Here is a 26240-nt window from a genome sequence, read left to right as displayed (position 1 = left end):
TAAAGCAACATCAAGATTTGTTTATCTAGACTGCGATGTATCTTCAGGAGATCAAATCTGGAAGGTACGTTCCAAGGCACAGTATAACATAAGGTGAAGAGTTAGGATCAAAAACACAGCATCAAGGATCCTATAAGCCATCAGTGTGTCAGTGTGACATTTGTTCTGGGAGAGATGAGGGAGCTACTGGGAGAGATAAGGGAAAACACAGACAGGCAGATCTACCACAGTTGAGAGGCTGGGTCATGACTTGAATGTGAGGCTCCATTTTTATCAGCTTCTTTTAAAATGTCAGCTGAGCTCTTCACGGGGTGAATCACAATAAAAGACAGAAATGTCGATGGGTACTGTCAGATTCTACCACAAAAGAAAGGCGAGTCCTTCGCCTATACAGTATTTTCTTTGATCACTTTTGTAATGTGTTTTTTCGTGTGAGAGATGACTATACGCGTATTTCTATCATATCCATCCAACTATGGCCACCCCTGTATAACCTCTACCATGTGTCTGTCCTACCTCTGCCCTTCTCGTGTGAGCGCCTGTGAGTGAACCAGCCCCATTCCCACCGGAGTTACCGTACCTGCTCACAGATCGCTCCCGTCATCGTCACGGGAAATGGTCTCACATTGCCGCGGCCCAGATTCTCCCGTTTCCGTTGGTTACTGAAGAGTTTGAGCTCTCTCTTCTCTTCATCGTCCAAAGTGTTACAGTAACGCACCTGGAAAACACACAGATTATTCAACATGTAATAAAGGGCTGCAGAGACAAAGACAAATGATCCAGAGTTAGAGACACTAGAGAGTTAAGATGTCACGGTGACAAATGCCCCCTTCCCCAATATCTGTGTGCCCGGGAGGCAGACGGGAGGAGGGATAAGGGTCTTACCTCATTGTCGTGTGGGGGCAGCTGATGGAGGAGTTGTTTGATGCGATGCTTCTCTCCTGGGCTGTTCACATAGGGAACCTTGTCCTCGGGCAGGGAGCTGTAGTAGTGATGAACCTAACGGGAGAGAAACCAGGGCTGGTCAGGCCACTACCACTAGTGACATGGTACAGAGATTGGCCCATAAGTGGCAAATTAACATTTATTGGAACCCTATAGGCTATAAGAGTATTGGAAGAAAATGTCAAAGGTTTGGATACACCTACTCATTCAAGGGTTTTTCTTTATTTTTATTATTTTCTACATTGTAGAATAATAGTGAAGACATCAACTCTATGAAATAACACATATGGAATCATTTAGTAACCCAAAAAAGTGGTTACTACCACTTGAAACTCCTCCCACAGGAACATACACATACAGTAAATGACAGTAATGAACCGTGTGTGTGTCAGACAGAGGCGTAACGCTCATCTCGCTATTCAAAATGACTGCTACATTCTTTACATTATGCCGGCCAACAATGAATGTCATCTTGGTGAAATGTATTAGTCTTTCAGAGTTACACAGGGGGGGGGGAAAGCAGAAAATCGGGGCCAGTGTTCATCAATGGCCGTGATTTCAGGAGCATCGAGCGCCAGAAGACGGAAAGAGAGAGAGGGACGAAGAGATTAGGGCGCCAGAAGTACAGGAGAGGCAATTAATACGTGCTGACCACAGGGCCACAGGTAGCCAATTTTAATGGCCCATCTATCTAATGAATGGATCTTTGGACTGGAACCTGTCAGCTTTGTCCTTGGGTGCGGGTACCAAGGGCCTGGCACCAAAACTATATGGATATCCCTGAATAATGAAGACGCCTTCTGCATTTATTCACTGCAACAAAATAACAACAAATATATAGATATTGAAAGCCTCTGGCATCCAAACTTAAAACAAAACACTCTGCAACATGTTCTATGGCAGCAAATCTGTGATTTTGGAAATAACACGAGGTGTACTGAGAAACTGTCTCACACCCCCCAGAGCCAATAAGGATGGGCAGATTGGAATAATAATAATCGTAATTAGGGCCATAGAAACTACACTGAACAAAAATATAAAAGGCAACATGCAACAATTTCAAAGATTTTACTGAGTTACAGTCCAAATAATTTCATTAGTCAGTATCTGGTGTGACCACCATTTGCCTTAAGCAGCATGACACATCTCCTTCGCATAGAGTTGATCAGGCTGTTGATTGTGACCTGTGGAATGATGTCCCACTACTCTTCGATGGCTGTGCGAAGTTGATGGAAATTGGGGGAAGGGAACTGGAACACGGGGTCGTACACGGCGATCCAGAGCATCCCAAACATGCTCAATGGGTGACATGTCTGGTGAGTATGCAGGCCATGGAAGAACTGGGACATTTGTAGCTTCCAGGAATTGTGTACAGATCCTTGCAACATGGGGCCGTGCATTATCACGCTGAAACATGAGGCGATGGCGGCGGATGAATAGCACAGCAATGGGCCTCAGAATCTCAGTGCATTCAAATTGTGCTCCGTCAAATTGCCATCGATAAAAAGCAATTGTGTTCGTGTCCATCTGCCCGGTGCAGTAGAAACCGGGATTCATTCATGAAGAGCACACTTCTTCAGCGTGCCACTGGCCACTGAACGTTAGCATTTGCCCACTGAAGTCGGTTACGAAACCAAACTGCAGTCAGGTCAAGACCCTGCTGAGGATGACGAGCACACAGATGAGCTTCCACGGTTTCTGACAGTTTGTGCAGATATTCTTCGGTTTTGCAAACCCAGAGATTCATCAGCTCTCCGGGGTAGCTGTTCCCAGATGATCCCACAGGTGAAATGGCTGGATGTGGAGGTACTGGGCTGGCGTGGATACACATGTTCTGCAGTTGTGGGGCCGGTTAGAAGTAGAGCCAAATTCTCTAAAACGATGTCATAGGCAGCTTATAGTTGAGAAATTAACATTCCATTCTCTAGCAAAAGCTCTGGAAGACATTCCTACACCCTCCCTAAAAACTTTAGACATCTGTGGCATTTTAGAGTGGCCTTTTATTGTCCCCAACACAAGGTGCACCTGTGTAATGATCATGCTGTTTATTCAGCTTCTTGATATGCCACACCTGTCAGGTGGATGGTAAAGGAGAAATTGGTAAAGGAGAAATGTCTCACTAACAAGGATGTAAAAAAAATGAGTGCACAAAATCAGAGAGAAATAAGCTTTTTGTACATATGGAACATTTCTGGGATCTTTTATTTCAGTTCATGAAACACTTTACAGCTTGCATGTATATTTTTGTTCAGTGTAAATGTCCTCAGATTGAATCTTCTCTCTAATTATACAGAGAATATACAGCTTTTAAAGGATAAATCTAATAGCAGGGTTTATGTTAGAAACCAACCTCCCCCACAGCTGTTTTTCATCTCCGTTCACGGGAGAGACTGACAGCGTCTAGGACACAACCAAAGACCAATCCTGACACACCATAACAAGCAACAGTGAGTGTTTATTGGACATATCACACTAACAAAAACACCATGGCAACAGCCTGCCACACATGGGCAAGAAGGGAGGACTGCCATTCCAAAGTACAATAAATAGTAACAGACTGCCATTTCCTTCAATGTAAGTGTAAAGGTTATCTTTACATCTACAAAAGCATGAAATAATAAAAGCTTTAAGATTTGTACCAGATCCTCTTGGATGACAGAAGCAGATTCTTCCCTATCTCTTGAAGATCTGCCTCTTCAACAGCAGAGACATCAGTAATGGCTGCTTTAGTAACATATTTGGTCTCAGCTTCCCGTATCCTGGCAACTTCCTGACATTTTATTACCTCTGACATCGAGAGAGAGAGAGAGTGCATATTGGCTGGGCCTTCCTGAGACCAGAACAGTCAATAATGGCAGTCCTATTAAAAATGAGTAAAAGCAATGTTCAGGAAACTCAGTTCCCTTTGAATTAAAAACCAATAAACTCTGATACCTGGTTTCAGAGATAACAAAAGCATGATTATTGTGGCTGGAATACAGCTGAAAATCTGTTTCACATTGCTAATACAATTTTGTTACTGCACGAATCCAGACATTCATTACAGAGTGAGGGAAAATCATGCTTAGTTATTCCCACAGTCTTTGTGGACTGCTAAAATATGTAGCTACAGAATGGTGACTTGACACCAGTTGAGACTGAATAGCAGGCTCCTCCTGATGGAGCAGTGGGACTGTGTCCCTGAGGAGAAACCTACACCTGGATGGAGCTCAGATTCTACAGATTAACTGGTGGTATTCACCATCTACCTCTGTGGCTGGGCAGGGCGTTGAAAAGTACCTCAATGGGTATCCTCCCCCCACCGTGCAGGGTCAAAAAACACATTTCTATAACTTGACTGACTTGTACGTCAGGTTTGGAAGAGCTTTACTGTATACGTGGAAATCCAATGTACATAAGTATGCAACCAGCAGTAAATCCTACAAACTATAGCCTATTTCCTCAATGCAAAGCCTCTCCTTTAACAGTAACATTCCCAGTTTCACTGCCCTACTGCTTTGGAAAGCCATCCGTCAGTCTATCCTCTCCAGTCTCCAGTTTGGCAGGCCGGTGTTCTGCTGCTTTTAGAGTGGAGCTTAATTGACTGGAGGTCACGTGGCCCTTGGGGATGAAAAATGGCTGTGCTCAGCCTTGTGCGACTGAAATGGGGGATGAGTTAACAGTGTATTGACCACCCCATTGCACAGGCAATAAGGCTTGCTAACAGTTCATCAAGAAAATGTATAAAGGTTTCATTGTCTAATCAAATTTTTAAAACTCCCACACACGCACACCTTCGGTACACAAGGGCCTTGTGAAGATGGTTTCTTGGATGCTCACAGGCCATGTCATGTGTTTCTGCATATCCCAGCCTAGCAAAGTCAACAACGGGCTCCTGAAACCACGAGTAAACAGTTTGCAAGCAGAAGGAATTAGATATTAATTCAAAACCCGGCGTCACATAATCCTTGTAAACCAAATCGTCTTACTTGAACACCAAACACGCAACATAAGACGGTGAATAAATCTTTGGATCCAACACAGAGGGAAATCAAAACCCTACTCCCCGGTATGCGTGTCCATCTTTCATACCTGTTCAGGTTTGAGCCCCGGGGGCACCCAGGCGTACTCCTCCAGCGCGCAGCCTGAGTCGTCATCTGAGGTGGAGTTCCTCTGGAAGTCATACATCAGCTTAGTGACGGTCTTCTCCATCTCTAGAGGCACGGCTGTCATCACATGCTCCTCAAGCCTGCACTTACAATGGACACAGATCTTCCTACAGGACACGGGGACAGAGAGCAGAGGGCAGCGACGAGTTAGAAAAGCTTACAGTCGACACAGATCTTCCTACAGGACACGGGGACAGAGGGCAGCGACGAGTTAGAAAAGCTTACAGTCGACACAGATCTTCCTACAGGACACGGGGACAGAGGGCAGCGACGAGTTAGAAAAGCTTACAGTAGACACAGATCTTCCTACAGGACACGGGGACAGAGAGCAGAGGGCAGCGACGAGTTAGAAAAGCTTACAGTCGACACAGATCTTTCTTCAGGGAAGATAAAAGTGATCAACAGTTATCCATCCATAGGCAAAGCTTAGAGTGGACACATGTCAAAGTGAATAGTGATATAAAATACTGTTTAACCAGGACATATGTCTTGTACGTACGGCAAAATGTGGGTTGAGTTCAGAACTCTTCCAATGTCTATCTTTGTTTTGAGGGTTTTCTATTGCAAAGCAACGAAGCATATGAAATTTAAACGCCACAATAGTTCAAGGGCCAGGGTTCAAATGTCAAGGCTTCCTGCCGCGCGTCTCACCGAGCAAGAAGGATCTCAGAGACATTCTAGCTCCCACAATTCTCTAGGTAATGCGAGTGAGGACATAATGACAAACCGGTTAAGGAAATGATTCGCCGAGCAACTGACAGTGATGGAAAGCAGTACTGTAAATACACATTTCTCCTCCTGTCTTTACAAGGTTACCTTCAAACTGTCTCAGATGCTCAGACAGGATAAAACTCTGTTCTCATTCATCAAGAAACAGATAACGGCTTAACAAACCCACACAAGGTATCCGTTTTGTTTGCATACAGAAGAACAATTGCTAATGTTTGTTAGAGTGTGGCTCTTTTGTTTTTATGTTCTCTTCAATCTAAGCATAGTATATGTGACTTGTGCCCCCCCCCCCTCTTAAAAACAGAACAGACTGAAGTTGTGAACTAGGCTACACCCAGACACAGATACACATGGTGAAAGCCCTCTGTTAGGGCAGCAGACCCTGTAACCAGCAGACATTGGGTTAGCCTGCAGGTCATATCCACTAACCTCTGCTGCCCCTCAGGCAGCCAAACCCATAATCCAGCCAGACGCCTGGTGGGCAGCACAGGGTCAGAGGAACAGGGGCTTAAGGCCGCTTTGACGGCAAAAAGAAACAGAGGCTCTTACTGGGAACAGTGTAGTTAGCTAGGTACACCACCTGATATAGCCTCACCACCCAAAGAGCGTTTCTGCCTTTATAAACAGCAAACTAAACATTTGCATCTGCAATGGGTTGTTATTAACTAGTTATTTAAATGAGCATTATGAAGTGAAATAGAGGGGGCTGATTACTATTGAGAACAAAAAAAATGACATATGGTTTTGTAAAGATGGATTCCCCAATTATGTTAGTGGAAAACTATGACATGTTAAAAATAGTTAAACTAGTGATGCATGTCTGGGGTCTAGTACATGTCTAAAAGGCAGATATCTGCTTCTTCAATATCCTTTGGCAAGGGCAATCTACCTGAGCTCCTGGAGGCGATTGGATTCAGAGAGCAGGCTCCATGAATATTAAAGCAACATATACTGAAATGCCAAGATATCTAATCTATGAATACTGATGGAAGTGGTAAGTAGTACATGGAGCCAGGCCTTGCAGACTAAGTCACCAGCTCTCTGACAACCAGTCCATCCGTACAGTGGAGGAGAATAGATAATTAAACAGCCCATCCCAGAGGTAGGACACCTAGCCTGGGGCTAAAGCATCCGGAGTCCTCTCATTACAATACAGCAGTCCCCCATCATTACTAATGGATGTGTGATTAACAGGAGACAAACACACGTACTCAGACACACACACACACCGAATGTACGTTAGAACACAGGAGAGATGATTCAGGAAACCACGCCAAAAGAAAGAAGAAAACATGTTAATAAATATGCCACACACACACACACACACACACACATCTCCCACTCCTCTTGATGCTAGCGGATTCCTTCTGCCTTTTTGGTGGCGAGCAGACTTAGGGTTTAAATATAGCCTGGAGGAGTACATTGGGCCTGGAGGAGAGTGTTTCACACTGCATTCCTGGTTAAAGTAGTGTCTCTGTTTTAAAATGATAGACGCCTTACAAAACACCAAGCCAATGGTTCTCCTTGTCTTTGAGCTGGGCATGTGAGCAGGAGGGCTGGAGTCCCGTGAGACCCATGAGTCTCTCTCCAGATGGAGGCCATCGTCCAGTGATTCACCTCCCAAACATCTGATCTCCCTGCTTCAGAATTGGCAGAGATATGCCCAGGGCCTAAGCCTCTGATTTACAACATGCTGCACATGACTGGGATTTCCAGCCTGAAACACTATCCCATGTTACACTAGTCATCTACACGACTTCAATTAGGGGGACTGGAGTACTCTGGTAATGCAAGTGCATCACCAACGCCTCCACGAAGGGAGGAGAACAAAGTAAATGAAGTAGACGGTTTCCCCTTTAAACATGACTAGCCTTTCCTCTCCTGGGGCAGATAAAGCCTTCCATGGCCAGAGTACAGCAGGAACCCTTTATGGACTGGAAGGTATCTGAGAGGACAATAATCCCTTAGATGGATGTAAGCAGACAATCATTCACCACCGCAGTGTTAATCATCGCATCTCTCCTCCACATCTCCCCGGCAACAGCCAAGTTAAACAGCTACACTCTGACACACTGCACAGTGAGTAGACACACCAACCGCACAGGCTCAATCCACTGGTGAAACCGATTCCCAAGAAACTAGACTGACCCACACACAAGTTCTAACTAGACTAGAGATACATACTGTATTTTATTAAGCACTATTTATGCACCACTCTGGATTTCTTAACCTGTTGAGTGTAGGGGGAAGTATTTTGATGTTTGGATGAAAAACATACCCAAATGAAACGGCCTATTTCTCAGGTCAGATTAGGATAGAAAAGACTCTAAAGTTTCCAAAACGGTCAAAATATTGTCTGTGAGTATAACTGAACTGATATTGCAGGCGAAAACCTGAGGAAATTCCAACCCAGAAGTGCTGTTTTTCCTGAAAGCTATCGGTTCCATTGCCTGCCTTTGCTCCATTTAAAGGGATATCAACCAGATTCCTTTTCCTATGGCTTCAACATGTTGTGCACAGTCTTTAGACATAGTTTCAGGCTTTTATTTTGAAAAATGAGCGAGAAAGAACACATTGCATCATTGTATGGCTGGGTGCCAGCAGCGTTTTGCATGCGCAACAGTTTGGAGCAGACATTTTCTCTCTCTCTCTCCTATTGAAGAAGCTACAGTCCCGGTTGAAATACTATCGATTATATATTGTAAAAACAACCTGAGGATAGATTATAAAAAACATTTGACATGTTTCTACGAACTTTACGGACACTATTTGGAATTTGTCTGCTCCGTCGTGATCGCTCGAGCCTGTGGATTTCTAAACATAACGCGCCAACCAAATGGAGGTATTTTGGATATAAAAAATTTCTTTATGGAACAAAAGGAACATTTATTGTGTAACTGGGAGTCTCGTGAGTGCAAACAGCTGAAGATCATCAAAGGTAAGCGATTTAATCTATTGCTTTTCTGACTTTCGTGACCAATCTACTTGGCTGCTAGTGTTTGTAATATTTTGTCTACTGAGAGAGATGTTCTTACATAAACGCTTGTTATGCTTTCGCCAAAAAGCTGTATTGAAATCTGACACGCCAGGTGGATTAACAACAAGCTAAGCTGTGTTTTGCTATATTGCACTTGTGAGTTCATGAAAATTCAATATTTGTAGTAATTTAATTTGAATTTGGCTCCCTGCAATTCAGCGGATGTTGATGAAAATGATCCCGCTAACGGGGTGGGTGCATCAAGAAGTTAACCACCTACGGACTAGTACAAATCCTCTGAGGTACGGGTACAAATCCTCTGCCAGCTGAGGGAATACTCAACAGGTTGGGTTGAGTGATGGCGCCATTCATTTAACCCAACTTTAACAGGTACATCTGCCATAGGGTAAATTGTCATTCAGGTTCGTAAACACCTCCTCTAAAGTGTGCAACACATCCACAACCCTCGTCTTCCTGAAAAACAGCCATGGAGTTGAGAGGGCTTGATGTGGTATTTGAAAAGAACCCCATCCCAGACTCATTCTGGAGTAGCTCCCAGAGAGCCAATGCTGCTTTTCATGGCATCATTCCGGACAGATTAGACACCATGTTTAAATGGCAGCCCAGAGGAGAAGTTTCCAGGAACAGCTGGAGGTAGGCAGCAGAAAAATGTCTCTGCTCCTTTTGTTTTGCATGGAAAAGAGGACATATTCTTTTTTTTAACTGCCTTTTGTTCTCTGAGATCAGACGAACATTTCCATTCAGCGCTATTAAGATTACATTCCTGAAAATCCTTGAACATGCAATGGTACTGTGTCAAAGGAAACAGGAACAACGTATTTACTCTTTGTTTGGCCTAATTTGGTCGTTTATTGAAGCATGCATGTTCAGCTTTAAATCACTGAACTGCACAACATTCTGAAGAGGAATCAAACTCAAAGGCATTTGTTATTAGCAGCTAATTACTGGTGACTGATCCAATATGTTCCATCAAATGGAGATTAGCCCTGCGACTACCTGACGCAATGGGGGGGGGGGGCAGTCATCTCTCTACACTGCCTCTGTGATTTGTGCAGATTTAGAGTGGGAAGTGCAGGAAGTGAGCAAGGATTCGAGTTATGTAACATCTAACTGAGCATGATGCTTTTCAGCTACAGCAGCTTCATACCAGAAGATCCTATTAATTATTCATACGTGTTTACTTGTTCGGTAACTGCTACATATGCATGGCAAGTCAAAGAGGGGGCAGGTTTTTTCAGACTCCTGAGACTTCAGTCCTCATATGGAACTGGAACTATGGTTCTCTCACGACAGACTGTCAAACTGTCATTGGGGAACCCATCTGTAAAATGATCAGCAGGTTTGAAAAGCTGACAAACACAACTAGTCTAAATGTAGCCTAATGGACTAAATTAAAAAATGTCGTGGTGTTGAAAATGGATGGTCAAAAAATTTCCTTTTGGATACCAAGACAGATGGTTGGTTGCCTATGAATTGTGGCAACCGGTAGTCTAGATGTTTCAGAGCAATACAGCCTGATATTTCCATTACCCCTGGACTCGTATCCAGCTGCTGGAGTGTCAATTTATTCATTATTCCCCAGTAAATCCGTTCATATGCTAATCCAAAATGACCTATCCTGACTCGATCAATCCCGCGTCCGGCCAGTGCCAGATCATTAGAGGCAACACAACAGAATCTAATCCCACTGAAAGGCTCTGGTTAGCTTTGACCACGCACCACGAAGAGAAGAGGTATAATAACACACCCATTTACAGAGGATAGCCTATGAATGAGAGGTGAAGATAGTGGGACTATTTATACTATTGCGTGCGAGAACACACTTTTTTTTTAAATTAAAGAATGATACGTTCCTAGCACTAGCAATGGTAACATTTAGCCTACTTCTAAACCATGAACGCTTAATTGTGAAATACATTTAAACTCTTAGCCCACTGATGTAGATATTATTTTTTGTTTAAATCGAGCACACCAAGAGAGCCACATAGGCTACATTTGTTGGCCGCTGTGTTCTACAGTGTAGCCTATCTTGCGGTGAGAAAATATCAAACCCTTTCAACCGCATTAACAGTTCACCCAGGCTGGCAGTTTTCTGTCATTTCTTCCTCGTAAACTAAACCAGTGGTTCCCAACCGGGGAAACTAGGACCCCTGCGGGTACTTTGCCTATCCACGGGGGGTACTTGAGAAGACTTACGAGAGCATAGGCTTACTGGTAAAATGTACATGAGGGCAGAATCACAGAACAAAACCACAATTTACAAACAGAAATAGATAGTGTCGTGAAGGTAGGGACACAACAGGGCGCAAAAATAGCCTTGTCAACTGCGCAATAACAGCTTGATACAAAATAATAGAGCAAAGGGTAGATTATAGGCTTTGCTTACCTTATTACAAAGTAAGTGAGAGGGAGAGCATGGCTCTGCTTCCGGTGATGTTAGTTTTCAAACACACTTTCATCATTGCAAACCTTTTCATAGTCTAGGCTAGCCTACTATTCATGCGTCACAGTTTTACGAACCCTGCGCTCTCCCTCTCCGGTCCGTGCGAAGCTGCAATATGTTCCTAGACTATTGTCCCCCTCGCTCCGCGAGTATTTTAGTCAAGCTGCTCCGCAAACACATCCGACAAGCGCACGGATTCTTGGAAGTAACTCTATACGTATAGAAAAAAAACAATAAGTGGTTGAACACAAATACCCCTACAGTTAGTCCACCTACGTTGAGATAACACAATAGCCTAAAAGGTGTTCGTTCCGAACAAAACCAAAACAATCCTTTCGGAGGTAGCAACAGAAAACTAGAAAGTAAAAAAATGTTCCACAGGGACTTTAAGTGCGTAACCATACGGAGCGCGGAGAAGCGACTTACTCGCCTGACTGTCTGGCTGAATAAGTGCCTGGCTGCACCACCACCGCCTCACCTCCCGACTGCCAATGACCAACCGTGATGTCAGGAAGTCACCGTCCTAACGTTGGTATAATTAGCGATGTGAATGACTGGTGTTTTGGAATCATTTGCATGCAAATTAAACCATTTCCCCGAATCAACTGCCCCCTGGCAATCAGCTAAGAGAGAGAGAGGTAGAAAATGAATAGACTGTGGGGTATAAGCCACAGGGTAGCCTAGTGGTTAGAGCGTTGGACTAGTAACCGAAAGGTTGCAAGTTCGAATCCCCGAGCTGACAAGGTACAAATCTGTCGTTCTGCCCCTGAACAGGCAGTTAACCCACTGTTCCTAGGCCGTCATTGAAAATAAGAATGTGTTCTTAACTGACTTGCCTAGTAAAATAAAGGTAAAATAAAAATAAACAAAATGCATAACAATTACCAATATAATCGAGGAGAAGGGTGATGGTCTACAGAATACTAGTGTGGACTGGAGTAAGGTAATCAAACTGCCTTTATTTCCCAATACACTGTAGTCTAAGAGGTCATTTTACATACTGCTTGGTTATCAAATGCTTATAAGCAGTTTATCAACAGATATATATATATATATATATATAAAAAACATTGTTACTAGGCCTCTGAAATAGCTCCCTGTCATTGACTACTTTCTGCAGGACCACAGAGGTGAACAATAGCTTCACTTTTCACCTCATCCACATCAATGACCAGGAAGGAAATGTGAGAGGCAAGAACGTTTTTGAACAAGGCTACTGGAACATAGTTGGGACAAAACTGTTCATAATTGACTGTACTTCCGTTCTACACCGAAAAGATCCCAGAAATTTTTCATACGCACAAAAAGTGTATCTCTCAAATTTTATGCACAAATTTGTTTTGATCCCTGTTAGTGAGCATTTTAGATTTTGTCAATATAATCCATCCACCTGACAGGTGTGGCATATCAAGAAGATGATTAAACAGCATGATCACTACACAGGTGCACCTTGTGCCGGGAACAATAAAAGGACACAAAAAATGCCAGAGCAGCAGCTACTCTTCCTGGACTCCAGCAAAAGTGAGGCAGTTTATACAATTTTAAAAACATTACAATACATTCACCGATTTCACAACACACACACTGTGCCCTCAGGCCCATACTGCACCACTACCACAGATCTACAGTACTAAATCCATGTGTATGTATAGTGCGTATACTATCGTGTGTGTATGCATGTGTCTGTGCCAATGTTTGTGTTGCTTCACAGTTCCTGCTGTTCCATAAGGTGTTTTTTTAATCGTTATTTAAAATCTAATTTTACTGCTTGTGTCAGTTACTTGATGTGGAATAGAGTTCCCAGAAGTCATGGCTCTATGTAGTACTGTGTGCCTCCCATAGTCTGTTTGGGACTGTGAAGAGACCTCGTGGCATGTCTTGTGGGGTATGCATGGGTGTCCGAGCTATGTGCCAGTAGTTTAGACAGACAGCTCTGTGCATTCAACATGTCAATACCTCTCATAAATAAAAGTAGTGATGAAGTCAGTCTCTCCTCCACTTTCAGCCAGGAGAGATTGACAAGCATATTATTAATATTAGCTCTCTGTGTACATCCGAGGGCCAGCGGTGCTGCCCTGTTCTGAGCCAATTGCAATTTTCCTAAGTCCTTTTTTTTGTGGCACCTGACCACACAACTGAACTGTAGTCAAGGTGCGACAAAACTAGGGCCTGTAGGACCTGCCTTGTTGATAGTGTTGTTAAGAAGGCAGAACATCGCTTCATTATAGACAGACTTCTCCCCATCTTATCTACTACTGCATTAATATGTTCTGACCATGACAGTTTACAATCTAGGGTTACTCCAAGCAGTTTAGTCATCGCAACTTGCTCAATTTCCAGATGATCTATTACAAGAATTAGTTGAGGTTTAGGGTTTAGTGAGTGTTTTGTTCCATATACAATGCTTTTTGGTTTAGAAATATTTAGGGCTAACTTACTCCTTGCCACCCACTCAAACTAACTGCTGCCGATTGAGTGTTGCAGTCATTGAGTTGAGTCATCCGCATACATAGACACTCTGGCTTTACTCAAAGTCAGTGGCATGCCGTTAGTAAAAATTGAAAAAAGCAAGGGGCCTAAACAGCTACCCTGGGGAATTCCTGATTATAACTGGATTATATATGAGAGGCTTACATTAAAGAACACCCTATGTGTTTTGTTAGACAAGTAGCTCTTTATCCACATTTTAGTAGGGGGTGTAAAACCATAACACATACATTTTTCCAGAAGCAGACTGATCAATAATGTCAAAAGCTGCACTGAAGTCTTAACAAGACAGCCTCCCCAATAATGTTATCATCAATTTCTCAGCCAATCATCAATCATGATAAATGCAAGAATATCCACCTGAGCTGTTGCCAGATAATTCAATGTTCATTTCTCTACCATAAGCCACCTCCAATGTTGTGTTAGAGAATTTGTCAGTACGTCCAACCGGCCTCACAACCGCAGACCACGTGTAACCACGCCAGCCCAGGACCTCCACATCCAGCTTCTGCATCTTCTGTGCGGAGGGGGGCCAGGGTTCCGAGGAGTATTTCTGTCTGTAATAAATCCCTTTTTGTGGGGAAAAACACATTCTGATTGGCTGGGCCTTGCGCCCCATTGGGTGGGATTGGCTCCCAAGAGGGTGGACCTATGCCCTCCCAGGCCCACCCATGGCTCAAGCCTTCCCAGTCATGTGAAATCCATCAATCAGGGCCTAATGAATGTATTTCAATTGACAGATTTCCTTATATGAACTGTAACTCAGCAAATCTTCGACAATTATTGGGTTTATATTTTTGCTCAGTATGTTTTTATTTATTTATTATTTAATCTTTATTTAACTAGGCAGGTCAGTTAAGAACAAATTCGTATTTACAATGATGGCCTAAGAACAGTGCCTTGTTCAGGGGCAGAACGACATATTTTTACTTTGTCAGCTCAGGGATTCGATCTAGCAACCTTTTGGTTAATGGCCCAACGTTCGAACCACTTGCCGCCCCAAAGAATATATTCACATCATAGTAAAACAACTTGAAAGCCAATGTAGAAAAATTGATATATAGGCTTAAGCATATCAGTGTAACGACTGGGTCCTGGGGTATGTTTGAGACCAAAATAAATAGTTGCACTTTTAGAATGAAATCAGTGTATCCCGTTACAAACCAAAATATATACTTGATTTAACTATGTGAATCAGTCACAATTAGTTGTCGCATTTGGAGAGATGATTTGGTATTGAAAGGTTTATTTGTGGACTCAAACCAGATTACGATGGCTCAAAATAGCCAAGATGTATGTAATCTTACAAACACTTGGACAGCTAAGGCTGTAATGCTATCCAAGCTCCTTTCCAGAATTAGTGTTAGGAGTGTTTAACAATGTCCGAATACTGCTGCTAATTTGCTTATTTGTTTTGCATTGAATGGGTCGAGAGAGGGAAAATTATGACCAAACCCAACAAAAGATTTATTTCTGGTGAAATATGCTTAACGGATTTATGGTTAATTTCTAAGGGGAAACAGTATAATGAGGGGGAGTTAGTAATTAAATCAAGATGTGTTTATTTTTCCTCAAATGCCTCTTCGGCAGTGTTTTAGCAGAGGAAAAAGGAAAGTAAAAAAACTAAACAGAACTTGAGACAGTTTGTGAAGCTGCTAAAAACTGCTGGTGGCTCTGGACAACTTTCTCAGTTTGGGGATGTTGCAGTCATCTTTCTGTTCTCCTTTACCTCCTGGAGTCAGCCTACAGCATTCTCTCCCGATGCTGCATGTCTGGCCTGGATTCTCCCTTCACACGTGGAGGAGTGCCTCTCCCTGGCTGCCAGTCTTTAGCCCCACATACAAGTACACAATCCCAACCCCTTTACAAACACAAGAGTATCAATGACCCCTCACCCTGTATTTAAGGTCTTTCCACAGGCTTTTATGAGGAACTGTAAGTGACAGCGTCGTCCCCACTTCACAGCCGCAGAGTGGGTCAACTGGTCTGGGGCCTGTTGCCGCTTCATATGGGCTTTAGCCTTTCCCCAATAAACTGATCCAGGGCCTAGTTTCTTTACTGCTCTAATAAAAACATAGGGGCCAGCTTGGGGAACATGCCATGGGGAATATTTCCTTTAGTGCCTCTTGATGGTCATTTTAGTTTAGGAGAACAGGTTCACTCCCTTCCAAAGCATGCATTAGCATATCAGTGACTTTGTCCTGATCAAAGAGGTTGAACGATAGTGTAAACAAGCAAATTTAAATATGTTTTATAGTTACACTTCCTGAGAGGATCTTACCTGGCATTTCTTTCTGAATTGTGTGTATTCTTATTTTTTTTATATACACTGAACAAAAATATAAAAACGCAACACGCAACAATTTCAAAGATTGTACTGAGTTGCAGTTCGGATAAGAAAAGTCAATCAATATAAATTAATTAATTAGGCCCTAATCTGTATTTCACATGACTGGGAATATAAATATGCTTCTGTTGGTAATAATAATAACAATAATAATTTTAGAAAAAAGGTAGGGGTGTGGATAAAACAAATCTAATAAAAAAAGTCAGTATCTGGTGTGACCACCAGTTCCCTTTCTCAACGCGACACAACTCCTTCGCATAGAGTTGATCAGGCTGTTGATTGTGTCCTGTGAAATGTGGTCCCACTCCTCTTCAATGGCTGTGCGAAGTTGGATATTGCAGAGAACTGGAACACGATGTCGTACACGTAAATCCAGAGCATCCCAAACATGCTCAATAGGTGATATGTCTGGTGAGTATGCAGGCCATGAAAGAACTGGGACATTTTCAGCTTCCAGGAATTGTGTCCAGATCCTTGCGACATGGGGCCATGCATTTCATCCTGAAACATGTGGTGATGGAGAAAATTAATGGTACGTCAATGGCCTCAGGGTCATGTCACAGTATCCTTGTGAATTCAAATTGCCATCAATAAAATGCAATTGTGTTCATTGTCCATAGCTTATATCTGCCCATACCATAACTCCACCTCCACAGGGCACTCTGTTCACAACGTTGACATGAGCAAACTGCTCGCCCACCACAACGCCATACAAGCTGTCTGCCATCTGCCCTGTACAGTTGAAACCGGGAGTCATCCATGAAGAGCACCACTTCTCCAGCCTGTCAGTGGCCCTGGAAGGCGAGCATTTGCCCAGTGAAGTCGATCACGACATCGAACTGCGGTCAGGACAAGACCCTACTGAGGATGACGAGCAGGCAGATGAGCTTCCCTGAGACGGTTTCTGACAGTTTGTGCAGAAATTCTTCATTTGTGCAAACCCACAGTTTCATCAGCTATCCGGGTGGCTGGTCTCAGACGGTCCGACAGGTGACGATGCCTGATGTGGAGGTCTTGGGCTGGCGGGGTGGAACCTGGGCTGGCGTGGTGGTCCTGGGCTGGCATGGTTACACGAGGTCTGCGGTTGTGAGGCCTGTTGGACGTACTTCCAAATTCTCTAAAACGACATTGTTGGTTTATGGTAGAAAAATGAACATTAAATTATCTGGCAACAGCTCTGGTGGATATACCTATTTTTTCAATGAAATTTGTACCCCTTTTTTCTCCCCCAATTTTGTGATATCCAATTGGTAGTTACAGTCTTGTCCCATCGCTGCAACTCCCATACGGACTCGGGAGAGGCGAAGGTCGAGAGCCATGCGTCCTCCAAAAAACACAACCCTGCCAAGCCATACTGCTTCTTGACACACTGCTTGCTTAACCCAGAAGCCAGCCGCACCAATGTGTCAATGCGTCAGCTTGCAGGCGCCCGGGCCGCCACAAGGAGTTGCTAGAGCGCGATGGGAAAAGGAAATCTCGGCCGGCCAAACCCTCCCCTAACCTGGACAACGTAGTGCCAATTGTGCCTAATGGGTCTCCCGATCATAGCCAGCTGTGACACAGCCTGGGATCGAACTCAGGGTTGTAGTGACACCTCAAGCACTGAGATGCAGTGCCTGGGATATTTTATTTCAGTTCATGAGACATGGGACCAACACTTTACATGTTGCATTTGTACTTTTGTTAGTAAATATTTCTAGGTATTACTGCACTGTTGGAGCTAGAAACAAGCATTTTGCTTGCATGTGGGATAACATCTGCAAATCTGTGTACACAACCAACACTTTGATTTGAATTATCATACACCAATATTATCTAAACCTTACCAAGGAAGGAAGTGAAGTACATAGAAAAAATGAAATTTGTCAGGATAAGAAACCAGCGTTTTTTCCAAGCTTGCGTTGGTCCAAATGGACCCACAACTGAATGTTTTAACACCACCATCCTCTTCTCTCCTTTCACATGGCAAATGCTGATGATGACTATCACTGATTCAACACAGCAGCTAAGGAAAAGGGGGATATCTAGTCAGTTGTACAACTGAAGGCATTTAACCCAACCCCTCTGTATCAGAGAGGTGTGGGGGGCTACCATAATCGACATGCATGGCTTCGGCACCCTAGGAAGTGGGTAAACTGCTTTGCTCAGGGGCAGAACAACAGATTTTTACCTTGTCAGCTCTGGGATTCAATCCAACAACCTTATGGTTACTGGCCCAACGCTCTAACCCAAGGGTGGGTAACTCCAGTCCTCGAGTGCCTAATTGGTGTCACATTTTTCTCTATCCCTAGCAAACACAGCTGATTAATCAACTTGCATTCTAAACTGAAGATCATGATTAGGTGATTATTGGAGTCAGGAGTGTTAGCTTGGGAAAAACTGTGACAACAATCAGGCCCTCGAGGCCTGGAATTGCCCACCCCTGCTCTAACCACTAGGCTACCCAGTCTCACCCCAATAGCTGATCACTGAGGAGAGAGACAGAGCTGATCACTGAGGAGAGAGACAGAGAGAGAATTGTCATTTTCTGGTATGACTTCTCAGAGATAACCACGTACATTTTTAGAGACAGGGCTCACATCAAATCATTTGCGACCAACAAGCCAGTTAGATAGTCTGAGGGAAAGGAAGTTGAATCTAACCTTGTTTCCAACTTCAGATAGATGGTTTAGGGGGTTGGAGTAATTCCCCAAATCTCTGCTACTACCGTTACCAGTCTCTTCCAGCAGGCTCAGCCAAGTACTAAGGGGGACTAAGGATGTGGATGGATACTCAGCTCAGCTCAGCTCAAGAGCACTTCTACAATAATGCTTCTTCTACAATAATGCTCCCAGCAGATAAGTGATTATTATATTATATTATATATTTTTTTTAGAGAGGAAAAAGGTTGGAAAGGAATAACGAGAAGAGTAGCCAGTTTGGCGGAAATTATAATCCGTCCGTCCTTCCGTCTAGTGGCCCTGCTATAGCCAGGCTGGGGAACTCATTAGGCCACAGGGAGAGCGTGTGTTCTCCTGCTCCATGCATGGAAGGGGCCTGGGCTCTGGAGTGACCTTGAGGAGAGGCTCTTGAGGGGCAGGCTATTTCAGCCCTTGCTGGCCCACTTACAACAAGAGCTCTTCAGCGTGAAGAAACGTGTTGCTTGGGCCCCATCCATCAAGCCATCCATCTCAAGCCACAGACAGCCTGGCTCTCAGGGGCTGTGGAGCACGTTCCTCAGTGTACAGTACATTACCCTACCCCCGTCTCTCTGTGAGCTTTCCCAGTCCTACATGTGGATTCAGATTCAAAACATAACTGGGTCACGTTTGCCTCCGGCTGAAAAAGGTATGTGTAGAAGATGCAAAGGGAAATGGCAACTGATAAACATGAGCGATTGAGAGAAATGATTTTGCATCAACGTGAAGTAAGAAAATGGAACAGCCTCTTCAGTTAACAACCTGCTGTCTAATCCTCCCAAACATCCTAGGGCTGTTTAATGACTAAGCTCCTTGACTAGAATACAGTATATACATATGAAGTGGGTACAACGTATGTGAACATTATTAATGTGACCAGGGTTCAATGACTATGTACATAGGGCAGCAGTCTCTAAGGCTGGTTGCTCCAATTCAGTCAGATTGCATGGTTCTGGAAAACCGCAGAGTTCTATTCCAGAACATTCTCCTCCTTGGAGCTCCTTCTCCCCTCTCCCTGCAAGCGCCACAGTTGCCATATGGAGAGGAGAGGAGTGACCAGATGTTTCATTCATAATAGATATGATCAGCCTCATTAGGGTGACCACAGCAGAGCAACAACAGCAGCAGCTTGATACATGATATTGCCCCATTCTGTCAGTTTACTAAAGCCTCAGATGTACTCTACAACACCACAGCCAGCTATGCAGAACAACAGTACTGTACATATTGCTAATGCATACCGCTTGAAGAGAGGAACAGAAGACGCCATATTGAACACAGTCTGTGGTCTAGGAAGGGGAGTACATCTCCCCAGTGATCTAAACACAGCCAACGTGTGTGATTACCGTCTCCTGTTTTAGCCAATCACCTGGGTCGTGCTCCACTTTCTCCAGAGCCTCCTGTAATGGTTTAAACCTCAGCAATTCAAACTTCTAGTTAAATAAACCCTTGCTTAAGTATGCCATGTTTAAATATTTAGTTGAGAAAGACTGGCTGGAAGGGGAGAAGGATCAGTCAAACAGTGGTGGGTCTGCCTGAGGGGGTTCTGTCTGTCCATTATTGTCAGGGACCAGGAGCGAGAACAGTGCTCTGCTTATGTCCACTTATAGCTCCGTTTGATTTTCAATTTGTTATCAATACAACTCAAGGTCATGGCAGAACATTCCTCAGACAACTGTCTAGGGGAGAGTTTCCTCTGTGCTGTTCCACAAATAATAAAATCCAGTAGACTAAGAAAACAGAAGATTTACGTTAATTCAGTTTTTATAACTGCCATTTTAAATCTGTCAGATGTCATTTGTGCCAGTAAGGGCACACCTCTAAACTTAGAGAGACAACAAGTGGCAATTAATGTGTACTGGCAAAAAAAGACCATACAGGGCTCTTGCTTTCTTAAAGGCGTGCACGCTCACACACTGCAGTCTGGTAAATGTATCAGGGAAGGCGTGGACCCGAGTCCAGGATGGACTGCTATAGCTTCCTGTTACAGGAGAGCGAGCGAGAGAGAAAGCCAGGACACTCATTCATCTGCTAAGAAAAATATTACCCTTGGCTCCTGTTTTAAATATCTTTGTAATTTGCAATAGCAAACATAAAACCTCTGAAAAATCAGATCAGAGTCCAATCAGCCTATTACTTGCCTGTTACAAACACCAAGCTCCAGTCAGTTCCATGGGTTGGTGTGTGTGTGTGTGTGTCTAAATAAGATTGGTTAGAAGCTTTTCGTACAGAAACAATCTGCTACTGTAAACCCCATCTGAATACACACAACAAGACATGAGGAAATATCAGAATGAGCCATGTCTACCCTGGAATAAACAACAGACCTGGTTTCTTCACTAATCCATTTCTACCCTTCTGCTGTCACCTCAATAATCCAACCTAAAGCCTTTCACTTGGATAACTTTCTCACGGGGGACTTATGCTTTTAGTACTACAGGCTATTCTGAAATAAAAATGTATTTAATTGATAGAGATTTTGCAGAATAAGTGAAGTTATAAGAATAAGCAAAGGTGTGTCGAGCCAGGAATAAATAGAGTTGTCTGTTATGAACAGATTAAACGAGATGAAGAGAAAAGGAGGGATTTAAAACACTTCAACCTGATTTCAGAGCCAGCGGAACAAAAAGCTTATCTAAGTGGTCAATAAAGTCATAAAGAGGATGACTTCCTAACCACACAGCACAGGTTCTGGGAGGAGGAGGAAGGGGGTCCTCATCCAATTCACAGTGTTTCATCTCAACCAACCCTGAAATAAAGCAACCACCCTTCCAATTCACCAACTATTAAAATTACTTTCATCATCCGATTTCCTGCATCAAGCTGTGATCGATGATGAGCCGATGACACACAAGCTCCACGTCGATATGGACCACCGCTGCTTTCTCCACAGGGGAGGTCTGGTCCAGCTCCGGTAGCAGTTATGGATTGGTAACTGACGAGGGATTGGCAGTTCTAGGATCTTTGGAATGAGCTGTGGATTTCTGTTAACAGACACAGAGGGAGTGTGACCCCACCACTCAACAGTGTAGTGTTGAAACTGTTTGGAGGTCTGAGACAGCACTAAGGAATAGATGGATGACTCATTTAGAATCCACGTGTACTGTGTAATCATGAAAACTCAGCAGAACACACAGACATGCACACACACACACACACACACACACACAGTCCAACAAAGGGTGGAGGTATTGAGACAATCAGGAGCCCCTCTACCACGTCTTTCCCCGCTCCCCACTGTAGCTCCTATTACCCCCCTCATGTAGTCTGGAAATCAGTGAGAGAGCAACACCCTGAGAGGAACTAAATGACCCTGGCACAAGGCTGTTCATAACACCCAGCCTGCCATTCGCCCCTGTTTATTTGAACTGTGAACCACACCGTGTATGTGTGTATAGAGAGGGAGGGCGAAGCCGGCTATTATAAAGTAAATCCTGTGTCCTGCCCCCTTTCACACTCTGAGCACGTTTATCTCCCCGCAGGCGCCCGGCGCTCCTGTGGTTCTCCAGGCACAGACGGTCCTCTGTGTGCCCAGCCAGGGCTGCACGGCACAGGCATGGAGAGAACAAACACCCCCTGCCCTCCTGGAGCCCCAGAGCCCAGACACAGGACATGCTGTGACCCACATATGGGAAGCCCTCTCAGCATTGGACTACCGCCTGCTAGGCCCCCTCCACTCACTGCACAAGGCCAGTGATTATGTATGGAGATTATTCAAAGCAGTCCCTGTGATGGAGGGAGACTGGAGGAACAGTGTGTTTGGGATTTGGTTCTTGGTAACAGTGCCTGGGGGTAGAGGAGGATGAGAGACTGTATCATAAATGAACCCACTTTTTTAATCCACAGCCTGGAAGGACTGTACTACCAACCCAGATACCATAAGATTTCAACACAACTCTAGGATCACACCCAAACTGAAGAGATACATGTACAATATTGAGTTCCCTCCGTAGTTTTCGGAGTTCACTTATTGCGGGGGGCGGTGTAAATATACTGAGATCTAAAATAGCAGACATTTACCTTGTCTGACATTTCTGAAGTACTGGTTGGCTGTAATTCTGCTGCTGCTAACTGTCGCTATTTGTAACCCTCATGTATCCATGTGTGGGTTGCTTTTAAATAGCACCACATAAATCAATGCAAATAAAAAAAAGACTTCACTCTGATGACGTGGTAATATTGACGAGGAAAACCAGATAGCAATGCTGTCACGTTCTACATAGGCCTCCAATATGAATATGATGTGTCAGGCTCAAGCCCTTCTCCATTATACGCTAGTTAGACACAGTGTAAATATTAAATCATTAGAAAAGTATAACATTGCATATTTGCTACTGAACGTCAGCTGAGGTCTGTTTTGGGATAATAAGAACACAAACAAATAATCAGCAGTACAATTTTCCTTCTGAAGACTTCAATCCACTTTAGATTCCCCCGAAAGCCCCTTTGACTCTTAAACTTGGCGTTAACATTTACGTTTTTAGGAATGTAGCTGACGCTCCTATCCAGAGCAACTTACAGGAGCAATTAGGGTTAAGTGCCTTGCTCAAGGGCACTGACAGATCTTTCACCTAGTCGGCTTGGGGATTCAAACCAGCAACCTTTCGGTTACTGGCCCAACGCTCTTAAATGTTTATGATACAGCCTTCGTGCCACTGCTCTGCTCGCCAGAAGACAGCGCTGCCTGGTGTCCAGTTGAATCACCCTCAGCCTGCCCACCCAGCCTTAAGGAGGATGAGCAGGTCAGAGAAAGAGAGAGAGAGAGAGAGAGAGTGAATGAGAGAGAGAATGAGAGGGGGGAGAGAGAGTGAATGAGAGAGAGACAGCATGAGAGAGGTCATTTATCTGACTTGCTCAAAATCACATCCTGTTGCTACCTAAACTCCATTGATTACTCAAGAAACGCAGATCCTTTCATGTGGACATAGGGGAGGTTAACCATTTCATATCAATACAGCTTCAGTTTCTTTAGATCCTGTAAATGGATGGATATAAACAGAAATAAAAAGCAAGCCGTATAAGATGTCTTCTACATTAGAAAAGGACCTGAGTGAGCACATTTGTTGATGACATAGCATGAATCTGAGGGTTGCACAAAAAAGCTGAACACATGAACCCTGCCATCTGGGACGCATTTAGTATGCATGTGCAAATGATTACATATTTCCCAAAAAGAACATTTGAGAAGTCTTTAACCTTTTGACACAAATTTGAATGTTATTTTCTGACTTAAGCATAAGTAAGCAAAGTATAGTGTCTGCCAAACAAAGAGATAGATTCAGAGACAGAAGAGAGAGAGGCAGCGAGAGAGAGAGAGGCAGCGAGAGAGAGAGCGGCAGCGAGAGAGAGAGAGGCAGCGAGAGAGAGAGAGGCAGCGAGAGAGAGAGAGGCAGCGAGAGAGAGAGAGGCAGCGAGAGAGAGACACAGAGAGAGAGACACAGAGGCAGCGAGAGAGAGAGAGAGAGAGCGCGAGAGAGCCACACACACAGAGAGAGAGACACAGAGGCAGCGAGAGAGAGCGAGAGCGAGAGAGAGACACACACAGAGAGAGAGAGAGAGAGAGAGAGACACACAGAGAGTGAGAGTGACACACCAGAGAGAGCGAGAGAGAGACACACAGAGAGAGCGAGAGAGACACACAGAGAGAGCGAGAGAGACACACAGAGAGAGCGAGAGAGACACACAGAGAGAGCGAGAGCGACACACAGAGAGAGCGACACACAGAGAGAGCGACACACAGAGAGAGCGACACACAGAGAGAGAGACACACAGAGAGAGAGACACACAGAGAGAGAGACACACAGAGAGAGAGAGACACACAGAGAGAGAGAGACAACACAGAGAGAGAGAGACACACAGAGAGAGAGAGGAGAGAGACACACAGAGAGAGAGAGAGACACACAGAGAGAGAGAGAGACACACAGAGAGAGAGAGAGACACACAGAGAGAGAGAGAAAACAACAGAGAGAGAGAGAGAGACACACAGAGAGAGAGAGAGAGACACACAGAGAGAGAGAGAGAGAGAGACACACAGAGAGAGAGAGCGAGAGAGACACACAGAGAGAGCGAGAGAGACACACAGAGAGAGCGAGAGAGACACACAGAGAGAGCGAGAGAGACACACAGAGAGAGCGACACACAGAGAGAGCGACACACAGAGAGAGCGACACACCAGAGAGAGCGACACACAGAGAGAGAGACACACAGAGAGAGAGACACACAGAGAGAGAGACACACAGAGAGAGAGACACACAGAGAGAGAGACACACAGAGAGAGAGAGACACACAGAGAGAGAGAGAGACACACAGAGAGAGAGAGAGAGACACACAGAGAGAGAGAGAGAGACACACAGAGAGAGAGAGAGAGACACACAGAGAGAGAGAGAGAGACACACAGAGAGAGAGAGAGAGAGACACACAGAGAGAGAGAGGAGAGAGACACACAGAGAGAGAGAGCGAGAGAGACACACAGAGAGAGCGAGAGAGACACACAGAGAGAGCGAGAGAGACACACAGAGAGAGCGAGAGAGACACACAGAGAGAGAGACACACAGAGAGAGAGACACACAGAGAGAGAGAGAGAGACACACAGAGAGAGAGAGAGAGAAAGACAGGGACCGAGACAGAGAGAGAGACACACACAGAGGGAGAGAGAGGGACAGCGACATTGAAAGAGCGAGAGGGACAGAAAGAGGGGGAACAAGAGGGGGAACAAGAGGGGGAGGGGGACAGAGAGGGACACCGAGAGAGCGAGAGAGAGACACACACAGAGAGACAGAGAGAGACACATCGACATTGAAAAAGCAAGAGACACAGAGAGAGACTGGGACAGAGAGAGAGAGACAGAAATTGGATTTATACCAAAACATAGCACGACTGATCATATTTACACCCTACACACCCTGATAGGTAAACATGTCCACCAAAATAATTCCAACATATACACTTGCTTTATTGACTTCCAAAATGCATTTGATTCTATTTGGCATACAGGACTGTTCTACAAAGTTATTGAAAGTGGTGTAGGGGGTAAAACATGACATAATTATATCAATGTATACTGGTAATGCGTGCAGCATTAAAATAGTCAAGAACAGAATTCTTTAACCATGGGCGGGGGGGGCCTTCGCCAGGGTTGCAATCTGAGAGAGAGCGCCAGACAGAGTGAGAGAGAGAGAGAGCCAGACACAGAGAGAGCGAGAGACAGAGAGAGGGCGAGAGAGGGGGGGGACAGAGAGAGAGAGCGAGAGAGGGGGGACACAGAGAGAGAGAGAGAGGGCCAGAGAGAGAGAGGGGGGGGACAGAGAGAGCGAGAGAGGGGGGGGGGGGGGACAGAGAGAGAGAGAGGGGGGGGGGCAGAGAGAGAGAGGGGGGGGGGCAGAGAGAGAGAGGGGGGACAGAGAGAGAGAGAGAGAGAGGGAGACAGAGAGAGAGAGGGACAGAGAGAGAGAGAGAGAGACAGAGA

At 44.5% G+C, this 26240-nt stretch overlaps 1 protein-coding gene across 1 annotated transcript in view; it reads right to left on the bottom strand.

Moving 5' to 3' along the window:
• LOC109891012 (prickle-like protein 2) overlaps positions 1-26240 on the bottom strand; it is a 118453-nt gene that overhangs the window by 10637 nt on the left and 81576 nt on the right. The window contains 3 exon segments of the mRNA XM_031825015.1: positions 581-718; positions 886-999; positions 5017-5200. Of these exon segments, the coding sequence (XP_031680875.1) occupies positions 581-718; positions 886-999; positions 5017-5200 (436 nt within the window).

This window comes from Oncorhynchus kisutch, linkage group LG5, assembly GCF_002021735.2.
Source record: "Oncorhynchus kisutch isolate 150728-3 linkage group LG5, Okis_V2, whole genome shotgun sequence".
NCBI lineage: Eukaryota > Metazoa > Chordata > Actinopteri > Salmoniformes > Salmonidae > Oncorhynchus > Oncorhynchus kisutch.
The sequence above is the reverse complement of the archived record's forward strand: the minus strand, read 5'-3'. Positions and strand labels throughout refer to the sequence as shown.